Source organism: Cebus imitator, unplaced genomic scaffold (assembly GCF_001604975.1).
Source record: "Cebus imitator isolate Cc_AM_T3 unplaced genomic scaffold, Cebus_imitator-1.0 Scaffold809, whole genome shotgun sequence".
NCBI classification, from domain to species: Eukaryota; Metazoa; Chordata; class Mammalia; order Primates; family Cebidae; genus Cebus; species Cebus imitator.
In genome coordinates, this window is record NW_016108124.1 from 80512 (window position 1) to 100577 (window position 20066).

Below are 20066 nucleotides of genomic sequence, written 5' to 3' on the forward strand. Positions count from 1 at the left end.
CTGATAAAGAGTCAATCCTTGACTAAACTAGCTACCTCCTCTGAGCTCTCTTCTCAACTAGGCCTGAACCGCTGCCTATAAATGTTGCAGACTCTCAGCACAAATGATTTCAAGTACCACCTTCCACCCACGTTAAAAGATTTAAACAAACAGTTTCTACCAGCTCAAGTCTGCATCTCTAGGATGACCCTATTCCTGCTTAAAGTGCCTGCCAGAGAAAGCTCAAGGCTGCCAAAAAAATGTACAATAATAAGCCCGTATCAGTCAACAGGCCCCTGACTAGAGCATCCAGTTGTGAATCTTTCCTCTGTCCCTTTAAGATGATATGTGTATTAGTCTATTTGCATAGCTATAAAGGAATACCTGAGACTAGGCAATTTATTTTTTAAAAAGACGTTTATTTGGCTCATGGTTCTACAGGCTGTACATGAAGCATGGTGCCAGCAACTGCTTCTGGCAAGGGCCTCTGGAAGTTTACAATCGTGGCAGAAGGCAAAGAGGAGCCTACGTGTCACAAGGCAAGAGAGAGAGGGAGGAGGTGCCAGGCTTTTTTAAACAAACAGATCTCACATGAACTCACAGAGTGAGAACATACTTTTCACAAGGATGACACTGATCCATTCATGAGAGACCAACCCCATGACGCTAACATCTCCCACTAGGCCCACCTCCAACACTGGAGGTCACATTTCAACATAAGATTTGGAGGGGACAGAAAAATCCAAACCATATTTATATGCATCTCCCGCAACTCAGGAGTATTTTTCTCAAGGATCTAAAAGCCATTCCATCAAAATGTAATCATCAGGAACGTCAGGACCTCTGTCTGCTAGTCTGTGTATAAGCACAGCATCTTTTTTTTTTTTTGAGATGGAGTCTCACTCTGTCGCCCAGGCTAGGTGCTCCTGTCTCAGCCTCTTCAGTAGCTAGGACTACAGGCGCCTGCCACCATGCCCAGCTAATTGTTGTATTTTTAGTAGAGATGAAGTTTCACCATGTTGGCCAGGCTGGTCTCAAATTCCTGACCTTGTGATCCACCCATCTAGGCCTCTCAAAGTGCTGGGATTACAGGCGTGAGCCACTGTGCTCAGCCTCAGCTTTGTTTAACAATACCCAGGCTATAGCACAGGCATGAAACAAGTATTCAATAAATGTTGTTAAATCAATGACAGTATACAATATAATTCTAGCCAGCTGGTGAAAAAGCCACACAAAATTCTGAGACAACACGCAATCATAAATTATAGCCTCAGTCAACGAGGCTTTAAAAAAATCAAAGAGAATAACATTGATATATTTTTTTAAAAAAGAATATTAAAATTTAGGTTGTTTTCTCACCCGAAGTTAAATTCCGAGCTGTACTTTGTGATTTCTGCACTTCAGCAGATTTAAAATTGAGGTCATCCTGCATCATCTTTAGTTCTTGATTGGTGATAAAGGATATCTGTTTCATACGATTTATATTCTGCATTTGCAGAGAAATAAAAATAGAAAAAAAATCCATTGATTTCCCTCTCAATAAAACCCTTGAAAAACACTGTCAAAGGATGAGATGTTGTGTTTTTTGAGACAGAGGTTTGCTCTTGTCACCCAGGCTGGAGTGCAATGGTTCCATCTCGGCTCACTGCAACCGCCCCCTCCCAGGTTCATGCAATTATCCTGCCTCAGCCTCCTGAGTAGTTGCGATTACAGAAGCCTGCAACGATGCCCAGCTAATTTTGTATTTTTAGTAGAGATGGGGTTTCCTTCATGTTGGTCGGGCTTCTCTCGAATTCCCGACCTCAGGTGATCCACCTGCCTTGGCCTCCCAAAGTGCTGGGATTACAGGGGTAAGCCACCATGCCCAGCCAAGGATAATATGTTTTGATTAGGTAATTTGTTTTTGAAATACACCATTCAACTTACATGTTTTATAGAAAATGAGATTCAAAATTGGGTTTCTCAATAAAGACAGACCATAAATTCATAATTGTGGTTTTTTCCCATTTCCTTTATTTCACTGTAGAAAAAAATTCAACTACACTATTTTAGGAACTGGCTGGAATCTTTTATTTATTTTTATTTTTTTTGAGACAGTCTCGCTCTGTCCCCAGGCTGGAGTGCAGTGGTGCATATCCTCGTATGCATATCCTTTAGCCCGGAAAATCAACATTTTTTTTTTTTTTTGAGACAGAGTCTCACTCTGTTGCCAAGGCTGGAGTGTAGTGATGTGATCTCCGCTCACTGCAACCTCCGCCACCCAGATTCAAGTGATTCTCCTGCCTCAGCCTCCCCAGTAGCTGGGACAACAGGCACGTGCCACCACGCCCAGCTAATTTTTACATTTTTAGTAGAGACAAGGTTTCACCATATTGGCCAGGATGATCTCGATCTCTTGACTTTGTGATCCGCCTGCCTAAGCCTTCCAAAGTGCTGAGATTATAGGCATGAGCCACCGCACCTGGCCTGGAGTCTTAAAACACTAAGAATATTGAAAAGGGACCATGCATTTTTCCTTCCTTGGTACTATACATAGTAGATGCTCAATAAACATTTTTTGATAATTTGAGATACCCATTATGTATACATACAAGAAAAGAATCCTTTTTATTTACAATAAAATTTACAGTATAAAAATATATTAACATGTTCTAACATGTCTAGGCTTTGAAATTATCTGTGCAAATGTTACATTCAAAAGTTCAGATAGATTAACAATGGAAGAAGATCATAATAATTAGTCTGAACTAGTGCTTCATTTACTGCTGAATATTGATATTATACATGTCATCCTTTTTATCTATTGCCCTAACTAGCTGACATTTTGCTAGAGTGATAAAAAATTAATAGCTGAAATAAATAGTAACAAGTGAGAGAATTTAAAGGAAGCAATTAAATAAGAAGACATAATAGTGGGTCACTCTATTTTTTGAGTTGCATTTGGAAAGTCAATCACAGCAAAAATAAAGTGGACACCAAGACAAGCACATGGTACTTACTCGACTACAGTGCTCCAAGAGCGCAACAATGCTGGCTTCTATCTGTGCCTTTCGTTCCAGTTCCTGATTCTTTGTTTCCTCAAAAGTCTCAATAAAAGCTGACAATTGGAAAACATAAGAGATGTTACTGTTGATAAGAGTTAACACTATAAAAACTCTGATTTGTAGGTCTTAAGAGTGCTTTTTAGAAATTTTAAGCTACAACTGTTTAATTTGTTATTAACCCAAAGGTCGTTATTCAATAAGAACTTCACATACTTTCAAACTGCCTAACTTCTGTGACCTTGATATAAGTAAATCACAAAGTTATAAATATACAGTCAAAAGAAATAGCTGATAAAATAATCAGAAGAAATTTATAAGGATCTCCTTTGATACATCAATAATTATTAACCCTCTGGCTACTAACTTTATTTTTAAAATTTCCATTGCTGAATACCTATTTTATCTGAAAATGAGTATTTTATTTATAATGCTGGATTAGTTTCAGCTAAATAAATTCAATAATTTATTCAGATTGTAAATATTCTAGGAAATCATCTTTTTACTTGTTTAATATAGAACCAGCTCTTATTTACATTTTCAAGTATTTCTATGGAGTATCTAAAAAACAGAAGATTTCAGTCAAAAATAATTTTATTGACAGCATGAAATAAATGTCAATAGCTTGCCTTCTGCAATGGATTTCCATTATCCTTTTTCCTTATACTTAGTATATTTTTAAATTGAAACAGTCTTCCAACAAAACATTATTTGAATACGGTGGTAGAGGACCACAATCAGCAGTTTTTATAAAATGGAATTTTTTTTTTTTTTGAGACAAAGTCTTGCTATATCCCCCAGGCTGGAGTGCAGTGGCTGAATTTAGGCTCACTGCAACCACAGCCTCCTGAGTTCAAGCAATTCTTCTGCCTCTGCCTCCCGAGTAGCTGAGACTACAGGCACATGCCACCACATCCGGCTAACTTTTTGTATTTTTAGTAGAGATGGGGTTTCACTGTGCTAGCCAAGATGGTCTTGATCTCCTGACCTTGTGGTCCACCCGTCTTGGCCTCCCAAATAAAACTGATTTTTCTTTAATGTCCTGCTTCAGCATTCATACAGGTCTTATGTGTGAATGTCCTGCTTTCATAACCTGCTGATCATACATTAAGCAGCCATATGAGATTTTTATATATACAAAGGCATAAATGAACATTGTTTTTCAGGGGTTATTTTTTTAAGGAAAACAAACCATAATACATAGAAATCTGAGATACATGACCTTCTATTTTAAGATTCTGTAGTATAGGAATTCTTTCAAATTATTCAGTAAACTTTCATCAAATGAACATTTATTGACACCTAAGTGCCAGATACCATACCGGGTAGTATCCAGTAATTTCCAGTGCTGTGGTGTCATGACACATAGTTCCTTGATTTTACACCTTTCTCCTTTACCGAAAGACTTAAAAATATTTTTTTTGAGATAATTTTTGGTATTTGCTGACATGTTAAAGAAATCTTGGTAAACAGTGAAATAAGAGCTGACAATTACTGTTTTATATATAGCATGTCTTCATGAAGGTAACTATTGACATAAGACCTAGATGAAATTCTAGCACTTTGCTAGAATTCAGATTCTAGCAAAATGCTAAAAGTAATAGATAATACATGCCAATTTTTTAAAAAAAGTATAAATATATAATATAAGTTTAAGTAAAAATCAATTTATAAAGTCAGGCTGAGTCACTTTTTTAAGTGAATCAAAAACTGTAACAAAAGGCGACTAAAATTACAGCTGTTACTAGAACAAAGTGACAATATCTGACATGAGGGCTAATAAATGAGATAAGCATTATGGAAAGCTAAAAATAAAAGTGAAAGATACTAAAGGTGAATATCGTGAAACATGTAAAAGAGAACATTCAATCAATAAATTGATGTCTACAGCATCAGTCCCTAACCATTTTGGCACTAGGGATACCATGGAAGACAATTTTTCTATGGAACAAAGCCAGGGAGCAGATGCAGGTGATGGTTTTGGGATGAAACTGTTCCACCTCAGATCATCAGGCATTAGTTAGATTCTCATAAGGAAAGTGCAACCTAGATCCCTCGCATGCGATAGAGTTCACACTCCTCTGAGAATCTAATGCTGCTACAGATCAGCAATCTAACTGGTATGCGGACTGGTTCCTACTGGTCTGCAGCCTGGGGGTTGGGGACCCCTGGTCTGTAGGCTTCCTCTATACAGACTTCGAAGTACTAGCTTTAGAATCTAGCCCCAGTGTATAGACACTCATTACATATCTTTTTAGAATTTTCTACCCATCTCTAAATTATGCTAGAAATTATTCTTCAAGGCAAAATGCTTTGAATGTCCACGCTTCTGTATTTATTAGCCATTATAGCTGCCTAAAATGAGGACTCTGATTTGGTATAAATGAACAGCAATCTGAAAATATAATATTTTAATATCTATACAAATATCACTTACTGTCCATATTTTCCTCCCTTTTTCTTAGCTCCTTGTATTTCTGGTTCATTTCACCTATGAGAGATATAAAATACAACATTAATTTCAAAAATTCCACATACAGTACTCTAAATTAAAAATATCTCTTTGGTTCTCTCTATGCCATTAGTCATTGACTACTCAATGTTTTCCTTTAGGTGAAATTCTTTTTCATTGACTTACAGAGACTTTCAAAGTAGACATATGCATGTGCCTTGAATATGTGGAAAAAAAATGATTTGATTGGAAAGGACTTAAAGGCTTTCCATTCCAAACCTGGCGCTATTCAGCCTACACATGAACACTATGGGTGCTGAGAAACATAAGTTGCCAAGAAAGTCCATTCCATCTCTGAAAGATTACCAGCAAGACAGCAGAGTAACTTCATTCATGGAGTTTATACTCTAAAGATTTAACAATTAATTAAAATTAAAAGGTATTAAGCGCCATCATAAGAAGAATAAAAGATGCTATAGGAGCACACAGCAATGGCAACTAAGCTAGTTGAGGGTTACAGAGAAAGTTTCCCCAAATAAGGAATATTCAAGTTGCATTATAAAGAATAGTAGGAGTTACCTGGTCAAAATATAGAAGCTGCAATGTCAAAGCATTAGCAGTAAAAAGTTTCAAAGTGACGATGAATATGGTAGCATAAGGAACTGAGGGAGTGGTATGGCCAAGGCAGAGAATGAAGTGAAAAAGTGTCACAAAAATAAGGCAAATTATGAAGAACCTTGTAAGATCCATGTTAAAGAGTTTGGACTTTCTCGACCGGGCGCAATGGCTCACACCTGTAATCTCAGCACTTTGGGAGGCTGAGGCAGGTGGATTATGAGGTCAGGAGTTCAAGACCAGCCTGGCCAAAATGGTGAAACCCCATCTCCACTAAAAATACAAAAATGAGCCAGGTGTGGTGGCATAAGACTGTAATCCCAGCTACTCAGAAGGCTGAGGCAGAGAATTGCTTAAACCTGGCAGGCAGAAGTTGCTGTGAGCAGAGATCTGGCCAGTGTACTCCAGCCTGGGCGACAGAATGAGACTCTGTCTCAAAAAAAAGAAAAAAAAAAAAAGTTTGGACTGTAGCAGGAGCAGCAGAGAGCAAACCTCTCCAACACCAAACTGAGGAAGGAAGTGGTTTTTTATTCGGCCAGGAGCTACAGCAGGCAACAGCCTCATTCACCGAGTTCCCCGAGCTGCAGCTTCTCTCCCCTTTTATAGGCTTACAACGCTAAAGGGGAAACTGAGGCGGAACTATGTTATTGTCTATTTGCTGGACGTCGGACCTTACAATCTTTTGTTTTCAATGATTTGCTAATTCATATGCAGCGTGAGCGGGGACCAGCAAGGGAGAGGGGCTTACAGAGACAAGACAAAAGCAACAAGCTGTTTACTGGCAGAGGTGTTTCCAGGAGGGAACCTGGTTTGTGGAAACGTGGGGGCGTGAACCAGTGCCAGGCTCCAGCCGGCAGAGATAGCATTCATGTGCAGCTCTTTCAAGGTTAACAGATAGCAGAGACGCTGGGAACAAAAGAGGGAGTCATTTTCCCAGCTCTTTGGTATTTTATTTCATTTTTTTTTCCTTCTTCACTCTCCTTCCCATCTGGAAAGGGGGGAAGATATGAAATTGAAGGAGATGAGGGCGTCTCCCCTCTCAGGACTTTCTCCTAAGGACAATTACTAAATACTTTTGAGCAGGGAAATGAAATAATCCATTTACATTTTTGAAAAATATATCTGATCTCAAGAATAAAAGAGAAGTAAGATTGGAGGCAATAAAACTAGTTAGAAAGTTGTCATAATAATCTGGATGAAAGATGAAAGCTGCCTGGAGTAGACTGGTGGTAATTAGGACAGAAGGTAGTGAATTATTATTTGTGACATTTAAGAGCCTGAGTGAATGGATTTTGGTTAGGGTTAAACAGGGAGGAATCAAGTATGATTCCCAGGCTTCTGACTTGGCCATCTGAGAAAATGGCAGCATGATTAACCTATATAAGAAAAAAGTTGAGATCAAGAGTTGCTTACAGCAGTTTTGGGCATGTTGATTTTAACAGACATAAAAAGCATATCTAAAGGGACAAAAATCCAAGGCCCGGAAAAATGAATGAATTCTGCCATTTTTAGCCTCACAAAGGGACCATTAGTAGGAGTGGATCATGACTATTTTATGACAATAGGATTTCACTGTAACAAAAACTAAGTATGAAGATACATGGCTGCCGCCTTCTGTAGAGAAAGCAGAGACATGAACCTCCATCTGTACACATACTTGCTAGGTGTTAAGTGAATTATGAGAACACAAGGGTGATGGCAAAGTCACAGACCTGGATTAGCAAACAGCTTTTCTGCCTTCTGGTCTAAAAAGTTTTCTGAAATTCACTGATGACAACACTGATACTGAGAAAATCTTATGTCAATGACACTGGAACCACTTAGGCTCTAGATGCATTAGCAACTTTACTGAACTACTACTCAGTTCAAATTATCAATGATGGTCTCAAAACACACTAATGCACTATGATTAACTGTGAAGAGGAAGCAAGAGGTAATCTGCTATTAATTAAACTTTGTGTGTTAATTAATAACAGATTACGGTAATCTTATTAATTAACACAAAGTTTAATTAATAACAGATTAATTGTAAAAATATACTACATATTGTAAAAATATACTACATACACACATTGTAAAAATATACTACAGACAGATTTTTGAGTGGGAAACAAAGAGTTGGAGTTTGTAGCACACATGATCTGAGATACCCTTATAGGAGGAAGATGCACACATAAATATTATATTGCACACATGAAGTGGCAGAAAAGCTACTATCTTCTGAACCTGCCATGGCCCATGTTTCTAATAAAGTCCTAGTTCCTTGTTCTGGCTTTAAGTTCCACTCTTGGGAGACTGGTCAGGCATTAAGGGATTACGAGGGAGGCCAGGATCCTAGACTTCACAAGGATATAACTACCATCTTATCTTTCTTCTTTTAATCTTAAGAGAATTCCTACACATGATGTTGCCAGTTTGTCATTTTGCTTTAATAAGGCTTTTCCTCCTCCTATTCTAATGAAATTGTTCTCAATAAAATTATATGACTCCTTAATGATCAAATCCAAAGGGCAGTTTTCAGTTATCTTACTCTGCAATATTTGACACTATTGATACAACCTTTCAAATTTCTCTGATTTCCTTTATGTTTTATTTTTGCTTTTGGGGGGGATGGGGTGGCGGAGCTTCTCTCACTTTTTTTACTCTCAGATCATTATTTTTCTGTCTTCATGGGTCTGCTTTCTTCTTCATTTAAATTCTGAGTTTTATTCTTAATGAACATCTAATGCTTTATTATATGCATGGCGATTGCATACATTCTTGTGATTTAAGAACTCTCAAATTTAATCTTTTCTCTGATTTTTAGATTCTTTAATCTAAATGCTTACTATATATATTCATTTGGAAACACTGTCAGGATATCCTGAAACTCAGTATATTCATAATTAAACTCATACTTTCCCTTTTTTATTCCCTATTATATTTGGCTGTCCTCACCATCCATTCATCATTCAAGTCAGAAACCTGAGAGGAGACTCCACCCTCCTTCCCTTCTCAAATTCATCCTCCTAGCTGCCAACAGATTGAGCTGGAAGACATATCTGGTTAACATTCACAGCTGCACAGCTGGCCAGCTGGATTAGGTGGGATAGAGCTCCCACATATCTCAGCAGATACCCAAGCTTCATAAGACTTCTTCCAATGTCACTGTTAAGAAGGAGAGTGGTCAGAGCATTAGTGAACTTCTCTATTTTGTGGTTTCTCAGTGAAGGATTAATATCTGAGTTGCCCATAAAGGCCATGTAGATGTAGGCAGTCCTAAGGTAGGGTAAAACATAATGGTTGTTACCAAATCTATCCTTAGATTCAATATTACAGTGCAGGACAAGATTGTAGATGGAAGGAAGCAAAATCAATGTTATCACAATGAAATTGCAAGTAGGTAAGCAGAAGAGTCTAATGCAGTAGAATCAACAATGAGGAGACCAAGGGAGAGGGAAAGGGACACAATGGTATAAGAAAGTTAATTCTGGAGATCTCCTTGAATTTGGAGCATTTGATGTGAGCATAGTTCTACACTCATTTATTTATTTCATATAAATTTACTGATTATTTACTATGTGCCAGATAATGTAACAGGTGTTGGGATATCAAACTGAGTAAGACAGTTTCCACCCTATTCTCAAAGGGCTTACATTTCATTAGGTGTACAAAAACAAAAATTTACCATGCAACATAAGTGCTCTAACAGGTATGTATGACGTGCTGTGGTAGCCAGATGCATGAAAATAGTTCAGGAGGACTTTACACAGGAATTATCATACCGGCAAGGTACTTTATCAGGTAACATGGGAATTTAAAAAAAAAAGAGTAAAATATTTTCTTTTAAAGAATTTATACTCTAATAGAAAAGTACACAAAAATGTATACTCTAAATTCAGGCTTTTCTCCTCTCGAGTAGGAAAGAAGAAGAAGAAATGAGTATGGACTGTTACAAAAAGACTGGGGCTACATTAGAAAGGACACCGTTGCTTTTTGATAGTCTCTGCTATAGCCAGCAGTGGAGTAAGGAAGATAGGTTCTTCTTCCACTGCCAATAGGCTGAGCACCACCACAACTACCTCTGTCCTCACTGCAAGGAATTTCACCCAACACTTTTACTTCTCTGGCATCAAATGATGTTCTCCTAATTCAGGCTTTATAGGCTTTTATACTTTGAGAAGTAGTTCTGCCCCTACAGAAGGTCTGCTTAATATTTCCAAAATAGGCAGCTATTCCAATCTTCCCTCCTGATCAATATACAAGCATGTACTAGTGACTCCCCTGGCCTCAAGGCTCCCAACTCAGCAAGACTACTGATTTTGGAGTTGAGAGGTCAACAACAAAGAAAATCAGGGAGATGGGGCAAGACTTTTGCACATCCAGATTGTTTCTTAGCACTTGGGGTATTTGGGAAACAGGTAGTCTCCCAGTTCGTTCGTTCGTTCCTTCCTTCCTTCCCTTTCCTTCCTTCCTTTCCTTCCTTCCTTCCCTTTCCTTCCTTTCCTTCTTTCCTTCCTTTCCTTCTTTTCTTCCTTCTTTCCTTCCTCCCTCCCCCCACTTTTTTTTTTGAGACAGGGTCTCATTCTGTCACCCAGGCTAGAGTGCAGTGGTTCCATATCGGCTCACTGCAAGCTCCACCTCCCAGGTTCAAATGATTCTCCCACGTTAGCCTCCCAGGTAGCTGGGACTACAGGCATGTGCCACCACGCCCAGCTAATTTTTGTGTTTTTAGTAGAGATGGGGTTTTACCACGTTCACCAAGCTGGTCTCAAACTTCTGACCTCAAGTGATCCACCCCACCTCAGCCTCCCAGAGTGCTGGGATTACAGGCATAAGCCACTGCATCTGGCCTCAGTACCTCCTATGTTTTATTATGTGTCATGGTTTCTATCTCTATTATCATTCTGGTCACTCTACCATGAATGGGCTCTAGTTTTTCTCTATCCCTTTCAACATATTATGCCAAGAAACTTAGGATTCCAAGAAGACCAACACTCCCCATAGTCTATATAGTCATTGTTTGTTATGCAATCTAGAATTTCAGCTGTTTTCAAGCCTGTATCACATTAATTCATATTGAGTTGTTATAAAACCCTTTCTAACATTTTCACATATTTTAGTAGCCATAACACTTTCTCCTCCCTGACTCCTATTTCAATTTTAATTAGTTGTGGGGTCTATAAAATTCCATCTTTTTGTATTCAGTCTCTCTCTCCCATCTACTTTTTATATACCATTATTACAGTAAGCAGCAAGTTAGTAATATGCTAAGGATGAAAACCTTTATAATGATCTACTTCCATTTCATAAATAAGTGGAAAATAACAAAATCTTTACAATTCTCTTAATAATGTTTTCTTTTTTCTAGCTTACTTTATTGTAAGAATACAGCATATAATACATATAAAATCTGTGTTAATCCACAGTTTATGTTATTGGTAAGGCTTCCATCCAACAGTAGACTATTAAGTCTTTATGGAGTCAAAAGTTATACACGGATTTTTGACTGCATGGTGCACTCAGTGCCCCAATCCCAATGCTGTGTTGAAGGGTCAACTATATTTTAAGTTTTGGCAGAAAAGTTTCCTTACAGCTATGCAAACAAGGTCAGATAATTCTGTTTCTAAAGCAGGAGGCACTTTAAAAACTGTAATTATAATTTTCATATATTGTATAAATTGTACAATTTTTATTAATTATCTAATTATATAAAACAAAAGGACTATGTAGAAGTTTGTTCCAATACAGTACTGTATGTAAAATCATATAGTATAATTCGTGGCACTTGGCATGTACTAAACATAAGGTCCTTAATCATTTTCTAAAGTAGCAGTTATCAAACTTTAACATGAATCAGAATAACCAGGAGGACTTGCTGAAACACAAATTGCTAAGCCCTCTCCTTAGGGTTTCCAATTCAATAAGTCTGGGATAGAGTCCAAGAATTTGCATTACTAACAAGTTTCAGATGGTGGCGATGATCCTGGTGTAGACATAACATCACCATTTTAATGAAAGATACAAAGAATAGTTTAAACACTTTCCAGATTGAACAATAATAATTCATTCTTCTTCAGTATATCTATGTTGAAAAACCACAGAATAGCAATGGATGGATGCCATTTGAAATCTCAGATACCAGAAGATAAACCACTTTGCAATTAAGTAGGTTATTTTGTACATACTGAAGGAAATACTGATGGGAAAATACTTTCTAATGTATGCTTTGGGAGAATAACTGCAGTAAAGTTATTCAACTTTCCTTTTATAAATTAACAGCATCAATAACAGTCTCTAATTAATATTTATGAGCATATTTTAAATTGACTGCTATTGTGAGTGTGTTTTGTGTACATATTTACACACAAAAAACATTCATCTAATCCTCACAATTACCCTAAGAGGCAGGTACTGTAATTATCTCCATTTTAAAGGAAAAAACTAAGATACAGTCAGATTAAATAGCATAGATAGCATGTCCAAGATCAAACAGCACAGCCTGGATCTGAATCCAGGCATTCTAGTAACAGGACATGTGCTTTTAAACAAAATGATTACATCTTTAACATTTTTCATTTTACCCTCCATAATTAAGGTAAAGAAAGGCGCTGATGTAGGCTTTAGAACTCTGGGTATGAAGAAGTATACTATAGACAAACCAAAGTATTATATTTTGTATTTTTACTACTTTTGAATGATACATATAAATTATACAGAAAGTTACAATGAATTAATTCAGAATTTAGGACAGTAATCCAATATTCCTATAGCATTTTGTGTATATTTCTATTATGATGTATTTACCACATTGTAGCAACTAATTATTTGTATGTCTTACATGGTATATTAATAATCACATGATGTTTGGTTTTAGAATCAAACCCACATTTGGGAAAATACTTGAATCTACAAAGTAATAATTTTTGGTAAGTAATAATGCCCAATAATCCCTTCTGCAGAGACATATGAAAGTGACTGTACTTTGTTAACTCTGTTCGTTAATCCTACTGCGTATATATTAACAGATGTTCAGAAAATTAGCCCCACCTTGTGGATCACAGTAGTACTACAAATTCAGGCCTAACCATCAAAACTTTGGAACTGTCTCTACCTCTACAAAAGATAGATAGATTTTTTTTGTAGTGATGTGTACATTATCTTGACTGACAAAAACTAAAAAACTTACCATAGCTAGCATTGGTAATGAACCACCTTTACATACTGCTTTTGGTTGTATAACATGATACAACTTTTGCTGGGAAGAAATTTGCAAAACCAGTAAAAATTGTAAATATAAATAATATTCTATTCAAAATTTCACTTCTAGAAATTTATTCTGTAGAAATAAATAGACAAGTTAATAAACATGAATGTACTGGTACAGCACTGCTCTTAGGAGTTAAAAATTAGAAACTGTGTAAATATCAATGTGGATACAATGAATCCTATGTAACAACAATCATGGGGGTAGCTAATGGTTGTCAGAAGTGCTTAATATATACCAGGGACCTTTTTTTTTTTTTTTTTTGAGACAAGGTCTCACTTTGTGATCCAGGCTGGAGTGCAGTGGCGTGATTTTGGCTCACTACAGCCTCAACCTCCCAGGTTCAAATAATCCTCCTGCCTCAGCAAGTAGATGGAACTACAAGTAGCTGGGACCACAAGCCAAGTGCACATCACCACACCTAGATAATTTTTGTATTCTTTTTTTTTTTGTAGAGATAGGTTTTCACCCTGTTGCCCAGGCTAGTCTCAAGCTTCTAAGCTCAAGCAATCTACCCATCTAGGCCTCCCAAAGTGCTAGGATTACAGCGTGAGCCACCACAACTGGACCAGGCACCATTCTTAAGTCTGACTTTAGAGCCCTAACATTGACCACTATGCTATATCACTTCTCAGAACAAAGTATACATCCTCATAGAGAAGAATGTATATTATATAGTTAAATGAAAAGACTCAAGCTCAGAAGAATTGTATATTAGTATTAGTCCATTAAAAAATATGTTTGTAAATGTATTTTAAAAAGTCTAAAAGCCTAAACATCAAACTGTAAAGCATGATTAACTCTGAAGCCTTGGATGAGGAGAAAGGAAATGGCTTTTTACTTTATATACTTTTTGACTGCTTGCATTTTTCATGTTAAATACATGCCAGATTCATATCTAAAATTACAATTAAAAAATAAGTTAATCTGAACCTTTAAAATAATTTTAAGGACTTTTTAAAAAAAGCTTATGGACTTTTTTTTAAAAGCTGGAAAGCTTTTAAAAGGCTATGCACTGAGGCTAATTGCCCAGTTAATGAAAGCACATGAGGATGGTCATTTAAGGCAAAACACATACACACACATTTTTTAAAAATCAGTAAAATGATGTACCTTACAGGTGCTTAAACACTCAGAAATTCTAGGTAAGTAAGGTTTATGATTGTCATTTCTTGGTAGGGATGGCAGGTTGAACATGCACATCTAATTGTGATCCTCTTCCAAACCCCATTAAAACTACAGCAAAAAGAATTTTTAAAGGTATAAATTCCCAGGATATCTAAATAGGAGACAATAACAACAAAATTTTGGAAGCTGAGGAGGGGCATGATGGCTCAGGCCTGTAATTCTGGCACTTTGGGAGGCCAAGGGGGGCAGATGATGAGATCAAGAGATTGAGACCATCCTGGCCAACATGGTAAAACGCCATCTCTACTAAAAATACAAAATTTAGCTAGGCGTGATAGCACATGCCTGTAGTCCCAGCTGCTCGGGAGGCTGAGGCAGAAGAACTGCATAAATCCAGGAGGCAGAGGTTGCAGTGAGCCAAGATCGAGCCAAACTCCAGCTTGGTGACAGATCAAGACTCCATCTCAAAAAAAAAAAAAAAAAAAAAAAAAAAAAAAAAAAAAAAAAAAAAACTGGAAACTGGACAGCTGGAAACTGACTTAGCAGACTTAAGAAAGTCTAAATCTAAGCCAGCATTGGGTAAAGCTTAGAACTACCATGACAAAAGACTCAGTATTTCTGCATAGAAGACTGATCACATTTTTGTGCTTCGTGAAAAGACTTTGAGATGTCTTACTTTTTTTTTTTGAGACGGAGTTTCGCTCTTGTTACCCAGGCTGGAGTGCAATGGCGCGATCTCGGCTCACCGCAACCTCCGCCTCCCGGGTTCAGGCAATTCTCCTGCCCCAGCCTCCTGAGTCACTGGGATTACAGGCACGCGCCACCATGCCCAGCTAATTTTTTGTATTTTTAGTAGAGACGGGGTTTCACCATGTTGATCAGGATGGTCTCGATCTCTTGACCTCGTGATCCACCCGCCTCGGCCTCCCACAGTGCTGGGATTACAGGCTTGAGCCACCGCGCTCGGCCTGAGATGTCTTATAATAGTAATGCTGTTCCTTATAGAATTTACTTAATTTAAGGGAATACATTAATAAAGAGTAAAACACCAGGCACAATGGCTCACACTTGTAATCCCAACACTTTGAGAGTCCGAGGCAGAAGGACTGCTAGAGCCAAGCATGTTGAGATCAGCCTGGGCAACAGAGCAAAATTTTGTCTCTACAAAAAAGGTTTTAATAATTAGCTGGGCATGGTGGTGTGTGCCTGTAGTCCTAGCTACTCAGGGGTTTATTTTATTTCATTTTATTTTATTTAGCTAAGGCAAGAGGATCACTTGAACCCTGGAGTTTGAGGCGGCCGTGGGCTATGATGTCACACCACTGTACTCCAGCCTGGGTGACAGAAAGACCCTGTCTCATTCAAAAAAAAAAAAAAAAAAAAAAGCATTCAGTACGGGCTTGATTTAAGTGGAGCTTCTTACTTTGAAGAAGTTTAATATAAGATATAAACTCTCAAGTATTAATTTGTAGTAAGAATAAAAGACTTTATTCCTTAATAAAAACAATCTGGGTACAGTAACGTGGGCCTGAGTCCCAGTTACTTGAAAGGCTGAGGCAGGAGGACTGCTTGAACCTAGGAGTTCAAGGCCACAGTCAGCTATGATCATGCCTATAAATTGTCACTGTACTCTAGCCTAGCCAACACAGCAAAATTCATCTGTGTTTAAAAAAAAAAAAAGTTACTTGGCTATATGTTAGACGTAAGCCTTGAAGAGGAAAAGATCCTTATTAAAAACAGTATCCTTTGTTAGTGAAAATATAAGCTACTACTGTCCACTTGGTGTTCTTCTTTACTCAGAGCAACAATACTTCTATTACTTTCCCTTGCTTATCCAAAAGCAACATTTTAAAAAGCAATAATTAAGCAAATATGCAATTGTTGGCACTTCAACTAAGAAAGGAAAAATCAGGATGGGTTCGGGCATTTTGGAAAGTAGCATGGCATCTGCCAGTAACACTCCACTTTACTAATGATGCAGAGTTTATAGCCAAATACTGACCATATGACTTTCACTAGAGCTATTTCTCACTGTTTCTAGTTAGCACACACATACATAAATTCCTTCCCTACTAAAATATAGAACAATGTATGCCTTTTTTTTTTAGATGAAGTCTTGCTCTGTCGCCCCGGCTGGAGTACAGTGGCACAATTTTGGCTCATTGCAATCTCCACCTCCTAGGTTTAAGTGATTCTCTTGCCCCAGCCTCCTGAGGAGCTGGGATTACAAGCATGCGTCACTATGCTCCACTAATTTTTTACATATTCAGTAGAGACAGGGTTTGGCCATGTTGGTCAAGGTGGTCTTGAACTCCTGACCTCAGGTGATCCACCCCCCCTTGGCCTACCAAAGTGCTGGGATTACAGGCATGAGCCACTGCACCTGGCCGAACAGTGTATACATTTAAACCCAAATAAATGTGAAACCATTATAACAAAATTACCTGGTCCATCAATACAGAAAACCAATATAAGTGCTGCCTAGCAAATATTTAATATCACAGAATCAAATCTCCTAGCAGTTAAAAAAATATAACATCTAATTATAACAAAAATTTTCTGTTATGAGATTATTTTTAAAAACCACTCACAAGACCAAGGAATGATTTGACAGCCATGAAGCCCTTCTAGAACTGGTCTGGTCAAAAGTCTAAGTACGAGCTCAAGTGTGTTATTGGTCAAAAGCCTAAGTATTTTCTCTGCTTTAATTTAGATTGCCAGAGTAAAAAAGGCTAAAATGCTTAATATCACACAGTAAACCATAATGACCTCTGAAGACTTGGATGAGTGAGAGGAGAAAGGAGATGACTTTTTACTTCATATTAACAAATTTTTATACTGCTTGAATTTTTCACATTAAAAACATACCAGATGCATACATAAAAATCACAATACATTAATCTGAAGTTTTAAAATTACTAATTTAGTGAAAATTTTTTTGAAATTCAGCATCACAAGAACAATAAAGATTTTCATAGAGTAGCCAAATAACTGTTAACTGATTTTATTTAGTTAACTTTCAGAGATAATTATTCAATGTAATTTTTGGCAAATTATAACATTAAGGACTTAATAAAATGAATAAATATGGTATATTTGAGAAAGTTGTAAAACAACAAGGTCACAATTAATACCTAGCGGAGAACACAATTGTACCTAACTCAATTTCTAAGGATGTCTTTGAATTTAGAATGAATTACATAAATATTTTAAAGTTTATGTGAAAACTGAAAGGTTGGATTACTTCCTGAAAAAAGCAAGACATATATAAACATCATTTATGGTTTATGTGCTTTCCTAAACAGAAAACCTACAAGGCAAAAGGTAGTCTACTTGGATTATACACAGATGCTGTTAATAGAAGAAGCCACGTAGCAACTAAGAAATGAATAAAATGAGCCAAAGAGGAAATAAAGCCAAGGGGACAGAACTACATATGAACTAGAAAGACAAAGCAATCTGATTATTACCGCTATCCTAAGGAACAGAGCATCTATAATCATGAGTCAAGGTGAGAAGTGGATATAAATAAACATCCACCACTTTACTGGAAAACATAATCCAAGGTAGGAATCCTCTGGAAAGTAATAAAACCTTTGCAGTCAAGCTCTCTCTGGGGAACAATGCATATCTACATCCTAAACCTAGAGAGACCAAAGAAGTAGCCAGAGCCCATTTTTTTTTTTTTTTTTTTTTTTTTTTGAAACGAAATCTCACTCTGGCGCCCAGGCTGGAGTGCAGTGGTGCAATCTTGGCTCACTGAAACCTTTGCCTCCCGGGTTCTTGCAATTCTCCTGCCTCAGCCTCCCAAGTAGCTGAGACTACAGGCACACGCCGCCGCGCCCAGCTAATTTTTTGTATTTTAGTAGAGATGGGATTTCACTGTATTGCCCAGGCTGGTCTCAAACTCCTGAGCTCAGGCAATCTGCCCGCCTCAGCCTCCCAAAGTGCTGGGATTACAAGTGTGAGCCACCACGCCCAGCCCAGAGCCCAATTTTTACCTTTAGTTCATTCTACAATTATTTTTCTGCTAAAATGTGAATTATTTAATTCATTTCACAAACATTTAATGAGTATGTATTTTCCCATACACTGTGTTGATGAAAGAGGTTACCAAAGTGCATAAGACACAGTCCCTGGAATTGAGGACTTAGCCAGAGACAGAAGACAAAGACATAAATAGATGACTGTAATATAATGTGGTCCGTCCAGTGATATGTTTATACCTAGTATGCTCTGAAAACATGGAGAGAGTTCACTCACTTAGTATAGCCTAGAAACAAATGAGGGAAGACAAAGTTATGCTGGATAAATGGATACCTGAGCTCTATCTTAAAGGATGAGAATTTGGTCAGCTGAAAAACAGAGGAAGGAACACTAAAGACAAAGGGCTGGGATGATGGCTCATGACTGCAATCCCAGCACTTGGGAGACTACGGCAGGAGGCTCATATGAGCCCAAGAGTTTGAGACCTGTCTTGGCAAAATGAGAGACCCTATCTTGACAAACAATAATAATAATAATAATAATAATAATAATAATAAAAGCCAGGGGTGGTGGAGCTCGCCTGTAGTCCCAGCTACTCAGGAGGCTGAGGTGGGAGAATCATTTGATTCTGGGAGGTCAAGGCTGCAGAGAGCCATGACTGCATCACTGCACTCCAGCCTGGGCAACAGAGTGAGGCTCTGGGAAAAAAAAAAAGAGAGAGAGAGAGAGAGAGAGAACAAAATAGTAAGAGACACAGGGTATACTATAAGCAGATTATTATTAGAATATAAGGACAGAGATGAGGGGTGGGAGTAGAGGTTGACAATACAGAGGCCAGATCATAGAGGACTAGAATGACATGCAAAAATTCTTACACTTTATGCTGTATATCATGTAACCAGTGTTAAGGACAATGACACAGAATAACATTTTATATGCATCATCCTGGCAGCATTTATGGGGGAAGAATCTGACAGGAGGCAAGACTGGAAGTGAGGAGACCAGTTAGGGAGGCTATTGCTAACTTGTTCAGGCAAGAAATAAGGAGGTCTTCAACTGACAAGTAACTTCATAACAAGTAATCTTTTAACAAAAACCTCCTGTGCTAATGTATCAATAATCTAGGATGATCACAGTGTAGCAGAACAAAAACCGAATGCATTAATATATATGTACATATATAATATATAAATGTATATAAATAATAATTACATATCACATAGACTTATATACGTTATAAATGCCACTGTTATACTGCATTATAGATTATCTTTTCCCACATTAATAAAAAAGAACAAAGGTTAGAAAATAGGAAAATAGAAGTAAGAATTAAAAGCATTCTACTTGTCTTAGAACTAGCAATTAGGCTGGGCGTGGTGGCTCACATCTGTAATCCCAGCACTTTGGGAGGCTGAGGAGGGCAGATCCCAAGGTCAAGAGATCGAGACCATCCTGGCCAACATGGTGAAACCCTGTCTCTACTAAAAATACAAAAATTAGCTGGAGGTGGTGGCATGCACCTGTAGTCCCAGCTACTCAGGAGGCTGAGGCAGGAGAATTGCTTGAACTCAGGAGGCGGAGGCTGCAGTGAGCCGAGATCACACCACTGCACTCCAGC

General features: G+C 37.6%; 1 protein-coding gene across 1 annotated transcript in view; it reads right to left on the bottom strand.

The window, feature by feature from the left end:
• IFT74 (intraflagellar transport 74) overlaps positions 1-20066 on the bottom strand; it is a 101882-nt gene that overhangs the window by 12920 nt on the left and 68896 nt on the right. The window contains exons 14-16 of the mRNA XM_017520164.2: positions 5458-5511; positions 2979-3076; positions 1339-1465 (exon numbers count right to left, since the gene is read on the bottom strand). Of these exons, the coding sequence (XP_017375653.1) occupies positions 1339-1465; positions 2979-3076; positions 5458-5511 (279 nt within the window). The remainder of the gene's footprint in view (positions 1-1338; positions 1466-2978; positions 3077-5457; positions 5512-20066) is intronic.